Source organism: Hypanus sabinus, chromosome 19 (genome assembly GCF_030144855.1).
Source record: "Hypanus sabinus isolate sHypSab1 chromosome 19, sHypSab1.hap1, whole genome shotgun sequence".
In the NCBI taxonomy this organism is placed as follows: domain Eukaryota; kingdom Metazoa; phylum Chordata; class Chondrichthyes; order Myliobatiformes; family Dasyatidae; genus Hypanus; species Hypanus sabinus.
Genome location: NC_082724.1, coordinates 15,128,430 through 15,152,573, shown reverse-complemented (window position 1 = coordinate 15,152,573; position 24,144 = coordinate 15,128,430). Strand labels below are relative to the sequence as shown.

Sequence of the window (24,144 nt, the reverse complement as noted above, 5' to 3'; positions counted from 1 at the left end):
AGTGCCAAAGGTTAGATACATTAGGGGATGATAGAAAAATGGAGGGCTATGTTGGAGGGAAGGGTTAGATGGAATTTACAGTAGGTTAAAATGTTGGCAACTGAAGTAATGGTAATATCAAAGAAACCTGATATCCCAAACTATGAGATTGTATTGGGAAATTAAATCCTGAAACAAGTTCACAACTTCAAGTACCTTGGATGACGGGTAATACCTGATGGTAAATGCGAAATAGACATAAAAGCAGGAATAACAATGGCAAGAGCAGCATTTACAGAAATGAGAAACATCCTAACATCCGCCTTAGAACTCTCAGCTGCTACGTTCTTCCCATATTGATGTGTGGCTACGAGTCACGGACCATCACAAATGCAATGGGAAAAAAATCAATGCAGCAGAGACGTGGTTCCTCAGAAGAATGCTATGCATATCATATACAGACAGGATAACCAACGAAGAAGTTCTACAGAGAACGAAAACAAAACGTACGTTACTTAAAAAAATCAGAAAACAGCAATCAAAATTCTTTGGACACATCATGTGAAGAGAGACAGTAGAATATTTAGTTACGACTGGAAAGCTGGAAGGAAAAAGAAGCAGAGGCTGACTGAGAATGAAAGTGATAGATGGATTAACGTCACGGTTAGAAACAGGGGAGGCAACAACTACAATTCATAGAGTCAGGGACTGTGATGGGTGGAGAGACATGATCGCCTACGCCGAATGGCAAGGCACCTGAGCCAATTAAAAGGTTGGCACAAAATCGTGGGCCTGTATTATGCTGTATTGTTCCTTGTACTATGATCCAAACCTCTAATTCAAAGCTCCAAAGATCGAACATCCACATGATTGAACTGAGGATAGTTTCAGCAAGTCTTTCTACAAATAAAACAGTTTAAGTATTCAATTGAACATTTCAAAGTTTCATTTATTATTATCGAAGTATACAACTCTGAAATAGACAGCCATGAAGCCAAGAAAGAAAAGAGTGGCAGCACAATTTTGATTGCTTTTCATACCTGGTTTCTCAGAATGTTAAACTTACTTCAGTTTTTTCTTCTTTCTGGATTCAGATTAGATGAGGTTACTCTTGTCCAGAGTAGCTCCAATTGCCACAGCCTTTCTCACTGTCAAGATTTTTCCATGAGCATTTTCAAGTTCCCACACTCATCTGCAGGATTTTGTCTGCCCACTAACTTGCCATTTGAAAACAAAACCCTATAACTCTATTCCAGGTGTTCCTAACCTTGGATCTTTGGACCCCTTTGGTTAATGGTAGGGGTCCATGGCATTAAAAAATTGTTGGGAACCCCTGTTCTATTCTTTCATCCTCCTCATTAACTGGGTGAAATATTGAGGACCAGTAAACATCAGAGGAAAGAACATCATGCCCTAGTTGCAAGTATACCATCTGAATGTAAATTATCTTACCTCAGTAATGATTTTAGCCACTTGTCACTTTGACGGTCGCAAAATTTATGCCCCATCAGTGGTACTGAACTTGCTAGATAGTACTGAGCCTCTAAAATTCATTCCATAGAAGAAGAGTTGTGGTGAACTATGTGCCTGTTGGGACACGCCCCTGCTGACTGCTCCTGTGGCTCCTCCCACAGGCCCCTGTATAAAGGAGACCTGCGGCCTGAAGATCGGCCTCATTCTCCAGGACCTTGTATGATAGACACTCACTCCTGGTTCCTTCTTCCAGTCAATAAAATTGATGCACCATCAATAACTCACACTGAGACGTAGGCGAGATATCGGCTTTTATTGACTGGAAGAAGGAACCAGGAGTGAGTGTCTATCATACAAGGTCCTGGAGAATGAGGCCGATCTTCAGGCCGCAGGTCTCCTTTATACAGGGGCCTGTGGGAGGAGCCACAGGAGCAGTCAGCAGGGGCGTGTCCCAACAGGCACATTTGCGGTGGAGGATAGAACTCTCCACCTACACCTATGATATCCTGTACCGGCCTGGCAGACTCAATGAGCCCCCTGATGCCCTATCCCGGGGAACATGTGCTAGCACACAGCTCGACCAGCTGTACGCCCTTCATGCTCAACTTTGCCATCCGGGGGTCACCCGATTTTACCATTTTGTGAAAGCTCGGAACCTGCCGTACTCCCTGGAGGACATCAGGACGATGACCAGGGACTGCCAAATTTGTGCCGAGTGCAAACCGCACTTCTACTGTCCTGACACGGCACAACTTGTCAAGGCCACCCGCCCTTTTGAACGCCTGAGTGTTGACTTTAAGGGCCCCCTTCCCTCCACTGACCGCAATGTCTATTTTCTCAGTGTTATTGACGAGTTCTCACGGTTCCCCTTTGCCATCCCCTGCCCCGACACCACTGCCACGTCCGTCATAAAAGCCCTGCGCCAGCTCTTCACTCTGTTCGGGTATCCCTGCTATATCCACAGTGATAGAGGGTCCTCCTTTATGAGTGAAGAGCTGCGCCAGTACTTGCTAGCTAGGGGCATTGCTACCAGTCGGACCACGAGTTATAATCCCCGGGGTAATGGCCAGGTAGAGCGGGAGAATGCCACAGTGTGGAAGGCCACACTTTTAGCCCTCAAGTCCAAAGGGTTGCCGGTCTCTCGATGGCAGGAGGTCCTCCCTGAGGCACTGCACTCTATCCGCTCTCTGTTATGTACGTCCACCAATGCCACCCCTCACGAACGCCTATTCTCTTTTCCCAGGAAGTCTGTCACTGGGACCACCCTACCAGTTTGGCTGACGTCCCCGGGGCCAGTGCTGCTCCGGAAACATGTGAGGAGCAATAAATACTCCCCGCTGGTAGAGAGGGTTCACCTTCTCCATGCGAACCCCCAGTATGCTTACGTGGTCTTACCTGATGGGCGGGAGGACACGGTCTCCATCCGCGACCTGGCACCCGCAGGTGCAGCAGACCACTACCCTGAAGGCTCTCCGGTAACTGTGAACCCTGCACCAGAGGTGACACCGTACTCACCAGGCCCTACACAGACTCCTCACGACACTTGTATACCGGGCGTTTCGTACGCATTTATACCAGGCGCCTCGCACATGCATGAGGGATCACCGGCGCCTAGTGGGCAAGAACACGCGCAACCCCCGTCCCCTGTGCAATCGCCAATGTTGCCGGCACCTATGCGGTCACAGCCAGTGCTACGTAGATCGCAGCGACAGATTCGACCGCCTGATCGGCTTGACTTGTAAGAACCTTCGCTACATGAGGACTTTTTCAAACGAAGGGGGGGTGAATGTGGTGAACTATGTGCCTGTTGGGACACGCCCCTGCTGACTGCTCCTGTGGCTCCTCCCACAGGCCCCTGTATAAAGGAGACCTGCGGCCTGAAGATCGGCCTCATTCTCCAGGACCTTGTATGATAGACACTCACTCCTGGTTCCTTCTTCCAGTCAATAAAAGCCGATATCTCGCCTACGTCTCAGTGTGAGTTATTGATGGTGCATCAATAGTACAGCGCATTGACATAATCACGTGGCATGTCCATGGGAATCATTTTCTGAGCAGATATCTCCCAATTTTTTGGCTGCAGCTGTTTTTAACTTAATACAGTCACCAATTAATTTGCAATAGGACTCAAAGGATAAATAGATTTAGATAAGTAAAGAATCCTTTGGAACATCAAGGACCGGGGAAAAAAATGAGGGACAATGATAATTAAATATCCCATTGGAATATTGGGCAAATGATAACTTGCTTTCCACAAGAATGTCAGCATTACTGTGAGGCACGCTTAACTCCACATACCTACTAAATTGAAAAAAAAACAAATGTTGATGTGGCTGGGAGGCTGGAACCTTGCATCGACTGCTCAGCAGGGCATTGGTCATGCTGCTGAGATTATGTCAATGTTCATACGCCACTGCACCAACACAATAAAAGCAATGCTTTCAGTTTCACTTAAAAGCCTTAGACAGTGATTAACTGTAACTTGTGGTTCTCGATTTGCATATAAATTGCAATTGCATGCACATGGATCCAAGTGAACAAAGCTTGCTGCATTAAGCAGAACAAAGGGAAATCATTTTAAACCAAAAAAAATTATGCAAGCAAATTTTGCATTCTCTTTATTTGCATAATATATGCTTCTCTCTGTAGGTGCTTATGAACTCGAGACAAGAAAGTATTCAGTCCCAGGAATCTAGTTATGGACATTGAATGGAGAAATGAGAATGTAACAGAATACTTGTACATTACAAAGATCTCACAAAAGAAGTCAAGTCAAGTTTATTGTTATTTCACTATATACATGTATAACATCAAACAGGACGTTTCTCCGAACCAGGGTGTAAAGCACTGTAGTACATGTAACACACAATAACTTATGAAAGTAAGGGTGAAATCTATAGGTCGATTACACATAATTAAACAAACTAAAGCATGAATTAAATGTTGTAAGGTACAGAACAAGATTAAACAGTGACACTTTGAATGCGATGTGGCAGGGAGTTCAGAAGCCTAATGGCCTGAGGGAAGAAACTGTTTTCCATCCTGGCCTTTCTTGTTTTTATGCATCAGAGTCTCCTGCCTCTTGGTGGAAAGTCACAGAGGATGCTGGATTCTAATATTACTAAGTGCACCACGTCCTGATAAATGTCCCCAATGGATGGTAGGGAGACCCCTATGATCCTCTCAGCCATTCTCATAGTCCTTTGTAGGGACTTCTGGTCCAATGCTCGGCTGTTCCCTACCAAATGGAGGTACAACTTGTCAGGATGCTCTCAATGGTGCTCCCATAAAATACAGTTAAGATGGGGGGGGGGGGGTTGTGGAAGGAGCCTCACTTTCCTCAATATCCTTAGGAAGTGACAATGCTACTGTGCCTTCTTGTTCAGGAAGGTGATACTGAGGGACCAGGAGAGATCATCTGCGGTGTGAACTCCCAGCATCTTGGTGCACTTGACTCTCTCTATGGAGGAGCCATGTATTCGCAGATGGGGCCCGATTATTTTTCAGCAGTATTGAAAAGTTTAAAAATCCTAGTTGCCAGGAACATGGAATAATTCTAGCATTATTCTCGAATTTGGGAAACGCACAGGAGATGGGGCAGCATCTATGGAGATGGAACGGAGTTTAGGTTTCTGGTTGGTGAACTGCTGAGTATTTTCTACACTTTCTGTTTTTATTTAACCTCATTACATCAGTGGAGAGTGTGGGCCCACTCCGGCTGCTTCGGGCTCCACGTCGCTGGGCTCTGCAACATTTACTTCACTACGTGCTAAACTGAAGCTGAGCCTGTGGGCCCGCCCCTCCTGGTCTAGGCTTCATGACAGAGGACGTACTTTTGTCCTAAATGCTATTTGCTTACTTTTATTGTTTGCATGATTTGTTTTTTTTCTCTCTCTCTCTGCACAATGAGTGTTTTTTGAATGTGTTCTTTGAGTTTCTTGCTTTGTGACTGTCTGTAAGGAGACAAATCTCAAGGTAGTATAATGCAAACATACTTTGATTGTAAATGTACTTTAAACTTTGAGAGTGATTTCTATAGATGCTCCACCATAATTTTGGAGAGTAAGTGCAGAGACTCAAGAGATTACAGAAACTCCAGTTAGCACAATTTACAGAGGTTTATTTCCATAAGATCAAAAGACCATAAGATTTAGGACCTGAGTTAGGCCATTCGGCCCATCAAGTCTGCTCTATATTTTCATCATGGCTGATCCAATTTTCCTCTCAGCTCCAATCTCCTGCCTTCTCCCCATATCCCGTCATGCCCTGATTAATCAAGAATTTATCAATCTCTGTCTTAAACATACATAAAGATTTGGCCTCCACTGCTGCCTGTGCCGAAGAATTTTACAGATTCATCACTCTCTGGCTAAAGGAATTAAAAAAACCTTACAACAATTATCAGGGACGAGAGAGGAGGAGGGGTATCTTTCATCCATGCGTTGTCTGTGGAAGGCTTTTGCAAATTCCATTTTATCTTTCTCCTAAATTACATAATTTTCTTTTTTTTTTGCTGATTATTGCTTTCATTGATCTCCATTGTATTCTCATACCGGATTGTTAGCACGTTGTAAAGTTTCAACAAGAGTCAAGCATTGGGGAATGGAGAGAGTCAACGTCACTCAACAAACAGTTACCATCTTGAGGAGGAACCCTGGAAAAGTCTGCTGAATGGCAGAAAGACCTGTCATTGGAATGTCCATGGAGACTTATGCAAAAGGATTGTATCACATGTTCTCCATGTACAGTATGCTAAATTAACAAAATGAAGCTTTTTACTAGCTTTGTACCATCCATAAGCCTTGTGGTGTTGCAAGGAGGCAGCTGGAGCGACTCAGGGAGCGGACCCAAGTGCAGGACACAGGCACGGAGACTTAACATGGAGACAGACTCAGACTCGGAACCTGACTCGGACTAGACTTGACTGAAATAGAGCCTGGACTTGGACTTGAATGGACTGGAACACAGAGCTTGACTGGGGCTCGGAGCCTTGAAGATTGTCTGGACACTCGGAGCCTTGACTTGGACTGGGGCTCGGAGCCTTGACTTGGACAGGGGCTCGGAGCCTTGACTTGGACTGGGGCTCGGAGCCTTGACTTGGACTGGGGCTCGGAGCCTTGACTTGGACTGGGGCTCGGAGCCTTGACTTGGACAGGGGCTCGGAGCCTTGACTTGGACTGGGGCTCGGAGCCTTGACTTAGACTGGGGCTTGGAGCCTTGACTTGGACTGGGGCTCGAAGCCAACAAAAACAAACAACGACAGACCGCTCACAACCCGGCTCAGAGCAGTGGCAAAAACGGCTGGACCCACTCAGCAGGAAACGAGGTGCCATAAGCAAACAACAGACTAAACATATTTTGATGCTGAGAAACTGATGAAGATGGCCCCTTATTCTTGGCAGCTCGGTACATTCATCACCGTCCTGGCCACGGTGATGGACCAGCCTCTCAACTTGAAGCAGGAACAGTGGATGACAGGCTCTCGACTCAACCCAGGAGCTGCGACCGGCAGGCTCTCGATTGGACTCACTCTCGGCAGCCCAGAACGAGCATAGACGCCCTGCTGAGGTGACGAGCCAGCAGCCAATAAAAGTAAGCTGGAGACTTCATGCTGCCGGTTCGAATGAGGATCAGGTACCCTAATCAAGGAGCCCAGTGGAACACAGGGAAAAGGAAAATAACTGAAATGAGTAGTTAACGGACTGGACCGTGACATGTGGAGGATATTCTGTGCCCCCATGGTAACCATTCCAAAGGTTTGAAGGTTCAAAGGTTCATTTTATTGTCAAAGAATGCATGTACAATACAACTCTGATATTTGTCTTTTCCGGATAGCCAGGAAATACAGAAAGTCTATGGATGCTGATGAAAGTAAAGACCCACATGAAAAAGAAAAGAAACAAAACTTTCAGACCCCAATATCTCCCCCTCCCCACAGCAATAAACAGCCACAATAACAATCCCTGACCCCCTCACTCACAGAAAAGAACAGTGACAGTAGCACCAAACCCTCATCACTTGCCCCTCTCCCTTACACACGAAATGTTAACAGATCACCCATCCAGTACACATTGGGATTAAATTAAACTGTGGAATTGAACAGGATACATCTGGAACACCAGATTTTGTGGAGTAATAAAACACACTTCCTTAGTGCGATGTGAAGAGGACAAGGGAATTTTCAGGCTTGAAGTTGGGTCACCACTTCTTCTATCCTCAGGGGGCCACATTAGTCCAGTTTTAAGTACTATAACAGAACGCTATTGAATCTATTGTCTATGAAAATGAGAATGAAAAGGCATTTGAGTCATAGAGTCAAAAAGTACTACATCCTTTTGGCCCGTCTAGTCCATGTTGAACTATTATTCTGCCTGGACCCATCGACTTGTTCTTGGACAGCCCTCAATGCCCCTCCCATTCACATACTTATCCAAATTCCTCTTAACTGTTGAAATCGATGTTATGTTGAACTTTGAAATTGAACCCACATCCACCACTTCAGCTCATTCCACACTCTCGCCACCCTGTGAGTGAAAGAATTCTCCCTCATGCTCCCCTTAAATATTCTCCTTTAACCCTTAACTTATAAACCTCTAGTTCTAGTCTCATTTGGGACCATTGCATGGTTCATTCTTGTAAATATCTTTTATTATGAATCATTTATCTTTATATATAAAAATAAAAAAAATTAATTATTTTTTGCTTTTCAGTGGATTATCTAGGGTAACATCCTTCTTCCTAGACCTCTCCATCCATGAGACCATAGGACCATAGGAACAGGAGCAGAATTAGGCCAATTGACCCATCGAGTCTGCTCCAGCATTCCATCATGGCTGATTTATTATCCCTCTGAAACCCATTCACCTGCCTTCTCCCTGTAGCCTTTGATGCCCTGACTAATCAACCTCCACTTTAAATATACCCACTACCTTGGCATCCACAGCCATTTGTGGCAATGAATTCCACAAATTTATCACCTTCCGACTAAACGTATTCCTTTTTATCTCTGTTCTTCTATTCTGAGGCTCTGCCTTCTGGTCCTAAACTCCTCCACTATAGAAAATATCCTCTCCACATCCATTTTCTAGGTCTTTCAATGTTCAATAGGTTTCAATGAGATCCTGCCTCATTCTACTAGACTCTAGCGAGTACAGGCCCAGAACCATCAAATGCTCCACATACGTTGAATCTTTCTTTCCTGGAATCATTCTTATGAACCTCCTCTGGACCATCTCTAATGCGAGAACATCTTTTTCTAGGTAAGGGGCCCAAAACCGCTCAGTGAACTCCAAGTGTGGTCTGACAGATGCCTTACAAAGCCTCAGCATTACATGCTTGCTGTTGTATTCTATTCCTCACAGGTGAATACTCACATTACATTTGCTTTTCTTACTACTGGACTCAACTTCTAGCGAATCCTACTCAGGGGCTCCCAAGTCCTTTTGCAGCTCAGATATTTGAATTTTCTCCCCTTTCAAAAGAACTACCAAAGTGTATAACCGTACATTTCCCTGCACTATATTCTATCTGCCACTTCTAAGCCCATTCTTCCATTCTCCCAAAATGACATACAATGTGAAAAGTGGTGGCCTCAAAACCCACGGAACACCACTAGTCACTGGTTGCCAACCAGAATAGGCCCTATTTATTCCAACTCTTTACCTCCTGCCAGTCAGCCAGTCTTCTATTGATGCTAGTATGTTTCCTGTAGTACTACAGTGTTTTAACTTGTTAAGCAGCCTCAAGCATGGCACTTTGTCAAAGGCTTTCCAAAAATCCAAGTAAACTACATCCACTGTCTCTCTTTGGTCTATATTGTCTATTATCTCCTGAAAGAATTCCAACAGAATTGTCAGACAAGACTTTCCCTTTAAGGAAACCATGCTGGCTTTGGGTTATTTTATCATGTGCCTCCAAGTACCCCAAAATATCATCCTAAAAATGGACTAACATTTTTCCAACCACTGAAGTCAGGCTAACTAGGTGTTTCTTCTGCCTCTCTCTCTTCTAAAAGAGTAAGGTGACATGTACAATTTTCCAGTTCTCTGGAACCATTTGAGAATCTATTGATTCTTGAAAGATCACCACTAGTGCCTCCACAATCTCTTCAGCTCCCTCTTTGTAGTCCATCTGATCAAGATGACTCATCTACCTTCAGACCTTTCAGCTCCCAAACACCTTCTCCTTGTTAATGGAAACTACATTCAATTCTGCCCCTGACATTCTCGAATTTCTAGATTACTGCTGGTGTCTTCCACAGTGAAGGCTGATGCAAAATAACAAGTTCATCTGCTATTCATTTGTCCCCCAATTACTACCTTTCCAGCATAATTTTCCAGCAGGGTGATATCCACCCTCACTTCTCTTTTACTCTTTCTATATCTGGAAAATCTTTTGGTATCATCTTTGGGCTAGTTTACCTTCATACTTCATTTTGTTCTCTCCTTATGGCTTTTTAATTGCCTTCTGTTGGTTTTTAAAAACTTCCCAATCCACAAACTTTTATATATTATATATCCTCTCTTTCGTTTCTAAGCTGTCTTTGACCTTCCTTTTGAGTCACAGTTGCCTCATCCACCCTTTAGAATACTTCTTCATTTTTGGGATCTATCTATCCTATGCCTTCCAAATATCTCCGAAATTTCAGCCCTTGCTATTCCTGCTTCATCCCTGCTGGTATCCCTTTCCAACCATCTTTGGGCAGCTCTTCTTTCATGCGTCTGTAATTCCCTTTACTCCAAAGTAATACTGAAAATCTGACTTTCTCTTCTCCCTCTCAAATTGAAGAGTGTATTCTATCATGCAGTACTGTGCAAAGGTCTTTGGTCTATGATCACTGTCTCCTAAAGTTCCTTTACCCTAAGCTCCCTAATCAAATCTGGTTCAATACATAACACCCAAGCTAGAGTTGCATTTCCCCTAGCAGGCTCAACCAAAGCAATCTTGTAGGTGCTTTACAAATTCCCTCTTTTGGGTTCCAGCACCAACCTAATTTTCCCAATCTACCTGCATATAGAAATCCCCATTACCACCATAACATTGCCCTTATTATATGCCTTTTCTATCTCCCATTGTAATTTATATCCCATACCTTGGCAACCATTCAGAGGCCTGAAATCTAATTCCCATTAGGGTCTTTTTAGCCTTTGCAGCTTCTTAACTCTACCCACAAGGATTCTACATCTTCTGATTCTTTGCCACTTCTTTGTAAGGATGAATCAGAATCAGAATCAGGTTTATTATCACCGGTATGTGATGTGAAATTTGTTAACTTAGCAGCAGCAGTTCAATGCAATTTATAACCTAGCAGAGAAAAAAAATAATAAAAAAATTAAAAAAGTGTGGTAGTGTCCAAGGATTCAACATCCATTCAGGAACTGGATGGCAGAGGGGAAGAAGCTGTTCCTGAACCGCTGAGTCTGTGCCTTCAGGCTTCTGTACCTCCTACCTGATGGTAACAGTGAGAAAAGGGCCTGCCCTGGGTGCTGGAGGTCCTTAATAATGGACGCTGCCTTTCTTGTGATGCCATGACACAGTGATACCTACATTGTCATATCTGCCAATCTCTGTGCTACAAGGCCAGCTACCTTATTCCACATAGTGCGTGAATTCAAATATTACATCTTCAATCCTGTATTCATCACTCTTTTCAACTTTTCCCCTAGCGTTATACTTCAACTCATCTGACTATCTGCAATTTTGCTTTATCATCTTCATGTCCTTCCTCACAGTCTCACTACACACTGCTTCGACTTGTATACCAACTGCCCCATCCTCAGCCCTATCACTCTGGTTCCTATAAGCTTGCCAAATTAGCTTATACCCTCCCTAACAGCTCTAATAAACTTTCCCACAATGGTATTCAGCCCTCTTGAATTCAGATGCAACCTATCCTTTTCTACAGGTCATAGCTTCCCTAGAAGAGATCCCAATTATCTAGAAATCTGAACTCTGCCCCATGCACAACTTCCTCAGCCACTCATTCATCTGTGCTATCATCGTATTCTTGCCCTGACTAGCACGGGTTACTGGGAGTAATGTAGAGATTACTACCTCAGAGGTTATGCTGTTTTCCCTTTCATATACAATATATATAAGTTCCCATGTCATTGGCGCTAATGTGCACCATGACCTCTATCTGGTCACCCTCCCTCTTGAGAATTTTCTGCAGCTACACTGAGGCATCCTGGACCCTAGCATCTGGGAGATATCACATCATCCCGGCTTCTCTTTCACGGCCACAGCATCTTCTGTCTGTCCCTCTAACCCTTGAGTCTCCTATCCCTATCGCTGTCTAACACTTTATCCTTCCTTGCTGAGCCTCAGAGCCAGCCATAGTACCAATGATCTTCCTGCTGCTGCTGTGCGCTGATAGGTCATTTACTTCTCTTGGTAGTCACCCTTCTATTATCTGAAGTCTGTACTATGGGTGTGACCACCTCAGAAGAAGTCCCATCCATGACGTTCCTCAGCCGCCCAGATGATCATGAGTACATCCAGCTCCAGTACCTTGTCCTTGTCAGTCAGGAGTTGCAGTTGGATGCACTTCCTGCAGATGTAGTCATCAGAGAGATTGTTAGGGTCCCTGAAATCCCACATCTTACAGGAGGAGCATTCCACTGCTTGAACTACCATCCTGCCTATAATTGTTCTACCTCTAACTTCTCAAGCTGAAATTCTTGCCTATGCTTGCTCTTGCCAAGCCTGACCACTCTTACACTGGCCCACTCTAACAATGGCCACTCTGCTTACACCTCACTTCCTTTTATTGGCCCTTGCTAAGTAACTAGTAACCCCAAGCAATCTCCCTCTCCAGAGTAAGCAATTGTGTGGGTTTAGCTCTCTTACTCCTTTTCACACAGGGCACACTATGGCTTGCACTGAGATTTATAACTTTCAGGTGCTGCTAGGATTAACTGATACGGAGTTCCTGTGCCTAATATTTCTGCAGTCCAGTGCAGGTGGAAAGCACTTCCATTCATTCCATTTTCCTTTGGCATTTGATCACAGGACAGTGGGGAGCAGAGTCTGAGTGAACGGATACTGCTGCTGGCTGTGGCACTTAGACTGCAGTTGAGGAAACAGTTTTACCCCCAAACGATGGTAAAAATTTAGAATTCATCTCTGTAAACAAACATGGATACTACAACAATGACAATATCGAACCTGCCTCTACCACTTCTACTGGAAGCTCATTCCACACAGCTACCACTCTCTGAGTAAAGAAGTTCCCCCTTGTGTTACCCCTAAACTTTTGCCCCCTAATTCTCAACTAAAGTCCTCTTGTTTGAATCTCCCCTACTCTTAATGGAAAAAGCCTATCCACATCAACTCTACCTATCCCCCTCATAATTTTAAATACCTCTATCAAGTCCCCCCTCAACTTTCTATGCTCCAAAGAATAAAGACCTAACTTGTTCAACCTTTCCCTGTAAGTTAGGTGCTGAAACCCAGGTAACATTCTAGTAAGTCTTCTCTGTACTCTCTCTATTTTGTTGACATCAACTCCATTGTGCTAGTTCTGGATTGCTTTTATCCAAAACTGTAGAACTTTACTGTAGAAATGGTGGCGAGAGAGAAGCAACAAGAAAAAAACTGGGGAAAAGCAGAAGGAAAAAGGCACCACGAGTTAATTAGTTTAAGTTACAAATTATATACATGATCTCTCCCCTTCCTTTCCAGGCCTGAAGAAGGGTCTCAGCCTGAATCCTCAACTGTTTACTCTCTTCCATAGGTGCTGCCTGGCCTGCTGAGTTCCTCTAGCACTTTTTGCATGTGTTGCTCCAAATCATGCACATACTTGGAATTGAAATGAACTGCTGACTGACCATATAATTTATTCCTATGTAAAAATAAAATACTGCAGATATTGTAAATCTGAAATAAAGACTGAAACATGTTGAGAAACTTAGTCTAGATGTATAGAAAGAGAAACAGATATAGCATTTCTTTTTGCTAAATTTTCATTGAAACTGGTTGCATATTCCCAGCACATTTTATTTTTCTCCCCTTTCCTATGGACTGACATTATCAAAATCCCAGATTACAATGATTGATTTACATCTCATAACACACACTCCTAATTTCAAAATATACTTATTGTAGTTGACAACATGCTCCATCAATTAGAAGTTAATCATTTATTGAAAGCTGGCCTTCACTCACCTCTTCAGAGAGAATCAGATCAGCTGAAGGCTTCTAAATGACAAATGGCACCTCGGCTCCATGGCTAAATATCAGTAAGTTATGAAGAAACGCGATTGATTGAAACATTAACTCCTCAGATGCTGCCCGACTCCCTGAGCTTTTCCGGCATTTTGTTTTTCATTTAGATTTTTTAAGAATTACTTTGAAGCAGCAGTGAGTATGAGCTTCTAGGGAGGATGTTGGAAAATGAGTGAGTTATTGGTGAGACCCGACATAGATGGGGAGATCGCTTCGTCGACCACCTTCGCTCCATCCACTACAAAAGGCAGAATTTCTTGGTGGCTATCCATTTCAATTCTACTTCCCAATCACACTCCTACTTGTCAGTCCATGGCCCCTTCCACCACTGCGATGAGCCCACACTCAGGTTGCAGGAGCAACACCTTATATTCTGTTGGGTAACTGCCAAGCTGATGGCATGAATACTGATCTCACGAACCTCCAGTACTTGACCTACCACCCCCCCCCCACTTCACCATTCTTATTTCCCTCTCACATCTTCTCTTCTTACCTGTCCATCAACTCCCTCTGGTGCCCTCTCCCTTCCCATTCTCCCATAGTCTTCTGTCCTCTCCTATCAGATTCCCACTTCTCCAGCCCTTTATCTCTTTCACCAATCAACTTGGCAGCTGTTTACTTCACCAACCTCCTGCTGGTTTTACCGATCACTTGTCACCTTGTACTTCTTCCTCCCCTTCCCACCACCACCACCCCCCGCCCCAGCCTTTTTATTCTGACTCCTTCTCCCTTTCCTTTCCAGTCCCGATGTAGGGTCTTGGCCCAAAACGCCAACTGTCCACTCTTTTCTGTTGATACTCTCTGGCCTGCTGAGTTCCTCCAGCATTTTGTGTGCGTTGCTTTGGATGTGCAGCACCTACAGGTTTTCACATGTGGGGGAATTATCCCGCCTGGTCTAGTAACACACTGCAGCAGTGGTGGCCAGTCTGGAGGGAAGATGCCATTCAATATCACCTTCCTGGAATGCTGGACAAGAAGCACTCCTAGCCTGTTGGATGCTTGGAATACTAAGAGAAAGCATCTTCATTTCGCTTCTCATCGCAAAAAAACTTAACAGGCAGCCGTGAAGTAAATCGATAACTTTATTTATCTTTAAAAATGATGAGTAAGCAGACAGAACTTTGTGCCACAAAACTCTCCAGTGTGTGAAACGTGGCACCACATCTACTGTTGCAGATCCCTTTAAAAAGGGCAGATTACTTGGTCTTGCTATGTACCAAGTATTTTTTTCTTACAGAAACTAAAAATAACGGTTTCACCCACAATTTCTTGAATATTTGTCCCAGATAACAACAAATGTAGGAAAGTTGTAAAAAATATCAGTAGTGGGTTATTTTGTGTCCATAGCATACATTTACAAGCAGAGCACTTTAGTAATAGAACATTTTGGACCACACCAATCATATATGTATGTTTATGGGGCTTTGGTTAGGGAAAATATACAGAGGAAGGTCATACCCATAGAATTATTGTCGATTTAAAAGCCCTTAAATAACAAAATTCCATCAAAAATAATTCAGAAGTTACATCTCAGGAAGTCTATTTAATTTTTCTCCTTAACATCAGAGATCTTTGTTGTACCTACCCTTGTGGATATAGATAGGAAGGCTTGATGACTCCACAAACATGCACTGTGACTTGGAATGGTCTTTAACAAACTTACAGATGAGCAAAATTGTCCATTAAAAAACTGTGCCTTCCATAATGAAAAAGAGTTCCAATTATAAAAGTTTTACATCACATTATGTATTGATTGCACACTAACCTTCCTATAGAACATTTACCAGTGTCACATTATTGCATGAGTTCTCTAATATCAAGCACTATATATATATCCAGTTACTTATATAATCATTAAAAAGTCACTTTTTAAACAAGTATATAATGCTTAATTTTGAATTAACAAGTTAATAATAAAGTTTGTGCAAAACAAGCAGGCCTCTATAATTAAGTGACAGCAATTTTTGCTGTTGTTTTACAAAACAGACTGAGGGATTTGTTCAGAAGTGTGTCTCTTTCTCTGTGATGGTAGGAACGCGCCCATCACCTTTAAGTTTGCCATCACAGTCACTGATTGTGCTGCAGCACGCATCCATATTTGATATTCTCACTCCTTTCCGTCGCAGGTTGGGACTGGGTGTGGTAAGCTTCTTAATTTTCTGGAAGAGTTTGAAATATGGCGTTATTAAGAGGAGACTTGTCTGCTCGTTTTCTCCTTTATTTGAAGACAAGGAATGAAGTTAACATTTGATTCCTAGCAACGAGGGATGTATTGAAAAGGCTCAATGTACGACACCAGAGTACGTACTGAGGAACAAATACAGCAATAATGTCTGCAAGCGGAGAGCAAGGTTCTTGACTCAACACCAAGCAGGGTTTTCAGGTCTGGTGAGTCTTCACTGCCGAAGCCCACACAAGACAATTTAGACAGCTTCCTTTTTAGGGCTTGAGAAGGTGGGGTTCGGTTGTGGAACAAGCTGAACAGTCATTCTGTGTTAAAAGGATCTCATTACTGAAGCGACTGCTCCTCAGGTTGGATGCACTTTCACCCTTTCGCATGTGGCCCAAAAAAGCACCTTCCGGCTTTCATCGAGGCACTGGCCTTGATGACATGCTTTCACGTACAAGGCAGCAGAATTAGCCCAGAGCGTTAGGACACAGGAGAACATCCAATCTGCAGCTACAGTTTAGAAGGGGAGGCACTAGGGACTATGAATAAGAAGACTGCAGCCTTTAATCCTTTTCATTACCGTAGCAAACCTCATTGACATTACATCGGCGGCAGTAAATAAGATTACAACTGCAGAGACAGGGATCAATGTCAACTACACTGACAGCTGCACGGAAACAAGGTGTTACTACCGAAGTGGACTGTTACTAAGGAGTCTCACTACTACCCATTATGCCACTGGCATTAAGGCCAGCAATGAAGGTCTTCCATTTCTGGCAGAGTTCAGGGCTTCCTTCGTCATGCCTATAGCTCAATTTTCACTACTGTCAGTCACGCAAGTTCCAGGTGGAGACTCAGGAATACAGTCGCACTCAAATGTAGAAGGATCCTTCATTGTTGTCTCTGTTTTGCTTTACCAGTCAGGACGGTTAAACTCCTGAACCTGGAGGACCAGTGGAGCACTCTTAGTCTGACCTCTACCCTTTGACCTGCTTGGCATTGGTGAACCAATAAAGAGCCAAAACGTCAAGCCCGAACTCCAGCCAACATACTGTAGCTCTCCGGGTCATTGAGGCACACAAGCCTCCAGACTACAACATTGTGGTCTTCTTGGAGAGCAACTATGGAGTGGACTGTTTTATATAGACAGACATCTCAGGAGACGCACTGAGATGATGGAACATTGATGTGTTAAGAGTTGCACAGTCACATAGTAATACATCAGGAAGGAGGCCCTTCTGCCCATTTGAATCTGTGCTAACCATCAAGTGCCAACTACACTAATCAAAGTTCAAAGTAAATTTATTATCAAACCACATTTATGTCACCATATACAATCCTACCTGAGATTCATTCCTTCACTAATCACATTTTATTCCGCCCACATTCCTATTGATTTTACCAAGAAACTACCACTCACCTAAATTCCAGGGGCAATTTCCAGTGGCCGAATAAGCTACCAAGTGAACAGTAGCAGGAAACTGGAGAACCCGGAGAAATGCTACACAACGTCGTCACAGGGAGAAAGTCAAACTCTCTGAGGGAACACTGGAGCAGATAAGCAAATGCCAGCTTAATGATGGTAAATACCTGTCGAGTAGGGGTTGCCAATCTGGAGCCCATGGACCCCTCGGTTAATGGTAGGGACCCATGACATGTAAAAAGGTTGAGAACCCTGGTATAGAGTCAGATGACAAAGAACAGCCATGGTGTGAATGGACCAGGTATCAGAGAGACAATGCATGTAGAGATGTCGGCAATGGAGGCAACTAGGACAATTCTAACAAATGATGCTTTCAAAAACAAGAGAAAATCTGCAGATGCTGAAAATCCCAAGCAACACACACAAAATGCTGAAAGAGCTCAGCAGGCCAGGCAGCATCCATGGAAAAGAGTACAGTCGATGTCTCGGGCCGAAACCCTTCAGCAGGATTGGAGAGAAAAATGCTGAGGAGTAGATTTAAAAGGTAGGGTGAGGGAGAGAGAAAAACCAGGTGATAGGTGAAACCTGAAGGGGGAGAGATGAAGTAAAGAGCTGGGAAGTTGACTGGTGGAAGAGACAGAAGGTTATGGAAGAAAGAGGAGGGGGTGGAGCACCAGAGGGAGGCGATGGGTGGGCAAGGAGATGAGGTGAAAGAGGGAAAAGGGAATAGGAAATGTTGAAGTGGGGTGCATTACTGGAAGTTCGAGAACTCGATGTTCATGCCATCAGGTTGGAGGCTACTCAAATGGAATATAAGGTGTAGTTCCTCCAACCTAAGGTGTGGCCTCATCACGACAGTGGAGGAGGCCGTGAATAGACGTATCAGAATGAGAGTAGGAAGTGGAATTAAAAAGGGTGGCCACTGGGAGATCCGGCTTCTTCTGGTGTTCAGCGAAGCAATCTCCCAATCTATGTCGGGTCTCACTAATATACAGTAGGCCACACCCAGAGCCCTGGAACCGATGCTCTTTGTTTCAATTTATGGATGGGATTATGGGATGTCCCAGGCTGACATCTGTCCATCATTCCAGTCATGGTTACATCTAAAAGGCTGTCAACTATATAACATTAACTATATTTGTATTCAAATTGCATAGAATATCACATATTCACACAGAAACAGGCCCTTTGGCCCATCTATTCTATGACTCCCTAGTTCCAAAGACCTGCACTCAGACCATAGTCCTCCATACCTCTCCCATCCACGTACCTATCCAAACTTTTTTTAAATTTTTGAAATCAAATTAGCATCCACCACTTCCACCCGCAGGCCATTCCACACTGTCATCACCCTCTGCGTGAAGATGTTCTCCTTAAACATTTCACCTTTCACCCCTAACCCATGACCCCCAGTTGTAGTCTCACCCAATCTCGGTGGAAAAAACCGACTTGCCTTTACCCTATCTGAACTCCTCATAATTTTGTACACCTGTATCAAATCTACCCTCGATATTCTATGTTACTGGGAATGAAGACCTAACCTATTGAATCTTTCCTTAAAACTTATAACATCCTTATCAATTCCTTATAACACCCAGTCTGGGTCCACTTCCAAAGTGAAAATATCAAATCTGAGAGGGCATTGAGGGGATACGAGCAAAGCCTCTCTTGCCTTTTGCCACAGGATTCTCCATCTATTTCAGGCATTAATTTTTCTCTAAACATCTTCCAATGTATTCCTTCTTACAAAAAAAAACCTCTCGAGTTGAAGTTTAACCAAAGGCCATTTGGAAGTGAAACATAACATCTTTGTTTTGGTATTCAATCCCCTAACAATAAATTCTGTATATGCAAATAAACAATACACACTGACTCTCCTTTGCCTAACCTGCTTGTTATTTCCTTAAAGAATTCCAGCAGATTTGTCAGGCAAGTTTTCCCTTTAAGGAAACCTTGCTGACTTTGACCCATTTAATGACTCCAACATCTTACCAAACACTGAAGTCAGGTGAACTGGCCTATAACACCTCCTGGTGAAGGGTTTCGGCCCGAAACGTCGTCACTACCTCCTCCCATAGATGCTGTCTGGCCTGCTGAGTTCTGCCAGCATTTCGTGTTTTTTTATAACATCTTCAGTCCTGTATTCATCACTCTTTGGTTTCTTTGGTTATAGCTGGGAGTGGTCGTGGCGACAAGCTCCCACTACCTATTAAATCCTCCTGTTAAATGGCTTGCGACTCAAATAGCCTCTGACAACCATGTACAGCTCCTGGCCTTCACGTGTGGCTTAGCTACTATGCCCAGCGGAACTGTTTCTACTGACAGGAGAGGGGGTAAAGGCGGGTTACTGGCCCCTTAAATCCAGTCACACTGGGCAGGTGGGGCTCGTCAGCTGTGGTTGGCAGACATATCCACTCACGGGGAAGGCTTCGGGAGTAAACCACGAGGGTAAAATCCATAGCCGGAGTCCCTATGTGAAGTTCAAAGCTGACTGGCAACTCCTGTGATGCTGCTCAGTCGGTCTCTGCCGTTCCTTTGGGTTCGTCAAATGCGTGAAGAGGGGAGCATGCTACATGGGCAGCAGCTCGCTCTCCATATTGCACTGCCCTGGCTTGTGTAGCTAGACAGCTAGGACGCAACATTCATTTGTCGAGCCTGACCGATGGAGGCTGCATCATCATCATTTTCACCCTTTTCAATTCTGGCCCACTGTTAAACTTTAATTCATCCTACTGACTGCAAGTTTGTCCTACCATCTGCCTGTCGTTCCTCACAGTCTCACTACAACTAGTTGTACTGTATATCAAATGCCTCATCCTCAGCATGATCTCTCTGTTTCCCAGCCCTCTGCCAAGTCAGTTTAAACCCTTCTCAACAGCTCTAGCAAACCTGCCTGCAAGGATATTGGTCCCCCTCGGGTTCAGCTGTAACCCATCCTTTTTGTACAGGTCACAACTTCCCCAGAAGAGATCACAGTGATCCAAAAACCTGCAAGTGTGCACCTTGTACCAATTCCTCAGCCACGCGTTCATCTGCCAAATCATCCTAATCTTACTCTGGAACATTTAAAACATTATGTTCATGCATAATTTTTCATAAATCATATTGTATTTCTTTTCTTCCTGTAACTGCCTGCAAGAAAATGAATCTCAAGATAGTAAATTGTAATAAATATGTAATTTGAGAATAAATTTACTTTGAAATTTTAAAATTTAAAACTTTAAACCTGGTCAGGTGCACAAGCAGTAATGAAGAGTGAAGATTTCTTGCTCCCAAGATCTAGTGTATGACCATTTTGTATGGCAGGAAAGTGAACTATTAGACCAAAGGACCATAAGATAGAGGAAGAGAAGTAGGCCATTCAGCCCATTGAGTCTGCTCCACCATTCAGCCATGGGCTGATCCAATTCCTCCAGTCATCTCCACTCCCCTGCCTTCTCCCCATACCCTTTGATACCCTGGCTAATCAAGAATATCTATCTCTGCCTTAGATGCACCCAATGACTTGGGCTCCACAACTGCTCATGGCAACAAATTCTACAAATTTACCACTCTCTCACTAAAGTAATTTCTCCGCATCTCTGTTGTAAATGGGCGCCTTTCAATCCTGAAGTCATGCCCTCTTGTCCTACAGTTCCCTATCATGGGAAATAACTTTGCCATATCTAATTTGTTCAGGCCTTTAACATTCGGAATGTTTCTATGAGACCCTACTGCCGATGATACAAAGATAGGTGGAGGAGCAGGTAGTGTTGAGGAAACAGAGAGCCTGCAGAGAGACTTAGATAATTTAGGAGAATGCGCAAAGTGACAAATGAAATACAACGTTGGAAAGTGTATGGTCAATAGCTTTAGTGGAAGAAATAAACTGGCAGACTATTATTTAGATGGGGAGTGAAGTCATAATGCAGAGATACAAAGGGACTTGCTAGTCCTTGTGCAAGATACCCTAAAGGTTAACCTGCAGGTTGAGTCAGTGATGAAGAAGGTGAATGCAATGTTGACATTCATTTCTAGAGGTATAGAATATAACAGCAGGGATGTGATGTTGTGGCTCTATAAGGCACTTGTGATACCACACTTGGAGTATTGTGTGCAGTTTTGGGCTCCTTATTTTAGAAAGGGTATACTGACTGTGGAGAGGGTTTAGAGAAGATTCACGAGAATAATTCCAGGAATATAAGGGTTACCGTATGAGGAACCTCTGGAAGCTCTTGGGCTGTATTCCCTGGAGCTCAGGAGAATTGGGGGGGAGGGGGATAGAAACATAGAAAACTTACAGCACAATACAGGCCCTTCGGCCCACAAAGATGTGTCAAACATGTCCCTACCTTAGAACTACCTAGGATTTACCCATAGCCCTCTATTTTTCTAAGCTCCATGTAGCCATTCAGGAGTCTCTTAAAAGACCCTATCGTTTCCGCCTCCACCATCGCCGCCGGCAGCCCATCCCACACACTCACCACTCGCTGTGCAAAAAACTTACCCCTGACATCTCCTTGGTACCTGCTTCCAAGCACCTTAAAACTATGCCCTCTCGTGCTAGCTAATTCAGCCCTGGGGAAAAGCCTCTGGCTATCCATATGGTCAATGCCTCTCATTATCTTGTACACCTCTACCAAGTCACCTCTCATCCTCTGTCACTCCAAGGAAAAAAGGTCGAGTTCACTCAACCTATTCTCATAAGGCATGCTCCCCAGCCCAGGCAACATCCTTGTAAATATATTCTGCATCCTTTCTAAGGTTTCCACGTCCTTCCTATAGTGAGGCGACCAGAAGTGAGCACAGTACTCCCAAGTGGAGTCTGACTAGGGTCCTATATAGCTGCAACATTATCTTTCAGCTCTTAAACTCAATGCCACGATTGATAAAGGCCAATGCACCATATGACTTCTTAATCATAGAGTCAACCTGCGTAGCAGCTTTGAGTGTCCTATGGACTCGGACCCCAAGATCTCTCTGATTCTCCACACTGCCAAGAGTCTTACCATGAATACTATATTCTGCCATCACATTTGACCTACCAAAATGAACCACCTCACACTTATCTGGGTTGAATTCCATCTGCCACTTCTCAGCCCAGTTTTGCATCCTATCAATGTAATGTTGTAACCTCTGACAGCCCTCCACACTATCCACAACACCCCCAACCTTTATGTCATCAGCAAATTTACTAACCCATCCCTCCACTTCCTCATCCAGGTCATTTATAAAAATCACGAGGAGTAAGGGTCCCAGAACAGATCCCTGAGGCACTCCAATGGTGATTTTGGACAAAGTACATTTTTCATGAATACTCGTTTAAAAAACACACTAATGTGGTAAGATATAATGATAACAAATGAAAAAACTTCTGCAGATCTGAGATAAAATTTGAAAATGCTGAAAGCACTAAGCAGATCAAATGGCATCCCTGGAAAGAGAATCCATTCATATTTCAGGTCTGGATCTTGATCAGATCTGAGAAAGAAGGAGAACCTAAAATATAGGTGCAGAACCAGGCCATTTGGCCCATTGAGTCTGTTCTGCCACTTCATCATGGCTGATCTATCTCATCTCTCAACCTCAATCTCCTGCCCTCTCCCCGTATATCTTCATGCCCTGACCAATCAAGAATCTATCGACCTCTGCCTTAAATATATGTAAAGACTTGGCTTTCTCAGCTGCCTGTTGGAACGAATTCCACAGATTCACTAATTTCTGGCTAAAACAAGTTACAGTTACGCAGCCAGGAAGGCCGGTGAGGGCTGAGAAGAACAAAGGGAAAATATCTCTGGTAGAACAGACCAGATGATTTATTATGACAGATCAGATTAAACTTCTTTGTCTGTGTAACATGTTAATAGCTAAGCTGTTGGACATGTCCAGCATGGAAGAGAGGTGTGGATGGGGAGCCTTGGGTGATCACTGGGTTTAAAGCACCAGTAGATTTCTTTGGACTAGTAGTGGATAAGGCTCCAGTTGAAGAGGCCCAGAATTCAGAGTAAGATCAAAGTATGGAAGTGGTGAAATGAGGTGGGAGCAGTTGCAGTAGTGTGGGGCAGAAGGATAAATTGTAAATGAGGGATTTACCTCACAGTAAACCCATTCCAGCTTTGGGAAGGTCTGGTTGACCCCCAATACCCCAGAAGCTTTCAAAATTGGGAATGATGTCATCCCATGTGCCCTGGAACAGAACTACAAGTGACACAGGGGTGACTCGGACCAAGAAACGATTAGACAAGCTTCCGGAGCAACGTTATCTCAACATGGTACAAATAGTCAAAGTCACAATTCACTCAAGAAATACCTGTTACAAAGGTATCATGCAGAAGAGTGAAACTTGAGTGAAAGGATAAGCTTGAGTTCCTACAGAGATAAGCATTGAGAAATGAAAATTAAAAATACTATTAATAATAAAATATCGGCTTGCAATTACCTCTAAAAACGTTCCTTCAGTAGTCCATATTTTGAAGATAAATCCCAGAGGTATGCAGACCATAGAAGACAGAGCCAGTGCCCAACCGAGTGCATAACCCCAATCAGGATAGACATAAACATTGTTGTACTTGAGTGGTTTATACCTCACAATGAAGAAAATGAAAATTGCCTGAAAGAAGAATGATTGATCAACAGTAATGTCAATTATCTCAAATATTCCCATGTACTCATGTAAAGCACCTTCAATTGGTTTCCAAACATTTCATTTAAGGCCCAATTACTTCAGATCAGTGCTCAACATTTTTTGATATGTTTGTTTGTTTGTTTATTTGTTGACAAATAGCGTGACACAGGCCCTTCAGCCCATCGAGCTGTGTTGACCAGCAACCCCCTGATTTAACCCTAGCCTAATCATGGGACAATTTACAACAACCAATTAACCTACCAACTGGTA

At 43.6% G+C, this 24,144-nt stretch overlaps 1 protein-coding gene across 1 annotated transcript in view; it reads right to left on the bottom strand.

The window, feature by feature from the left end:
• Positions 1 to 14,747: 14,747 nt before the first annotated feature.
• slc6a11b (solute carrier family 6 member 11b) overlaps positions 14,748 to 24,144 on the bottom strand; it is a 186,711-nt gene continuing 177,314 nt past the window's right edge. Inside the window, exons 14-15 of the mRNA XM_059944061.1 lie at positions 23,689 to 23,859; positions 14,748 to 15,836 (exon numbers count right to left, since the gene is read on the bottom strand). Coding sequence (XP_059800044.1) covers positions 15,678 to 15,836; positions 23,689 to 23,859 — 330 coding nt within the window. The 3' untranslated portion in view covers positions 14,748 to 15,677. The remainder of the gene's footprint in view (positions 15,837 to 23,688; positions 23,860 to 24,144) is intronic.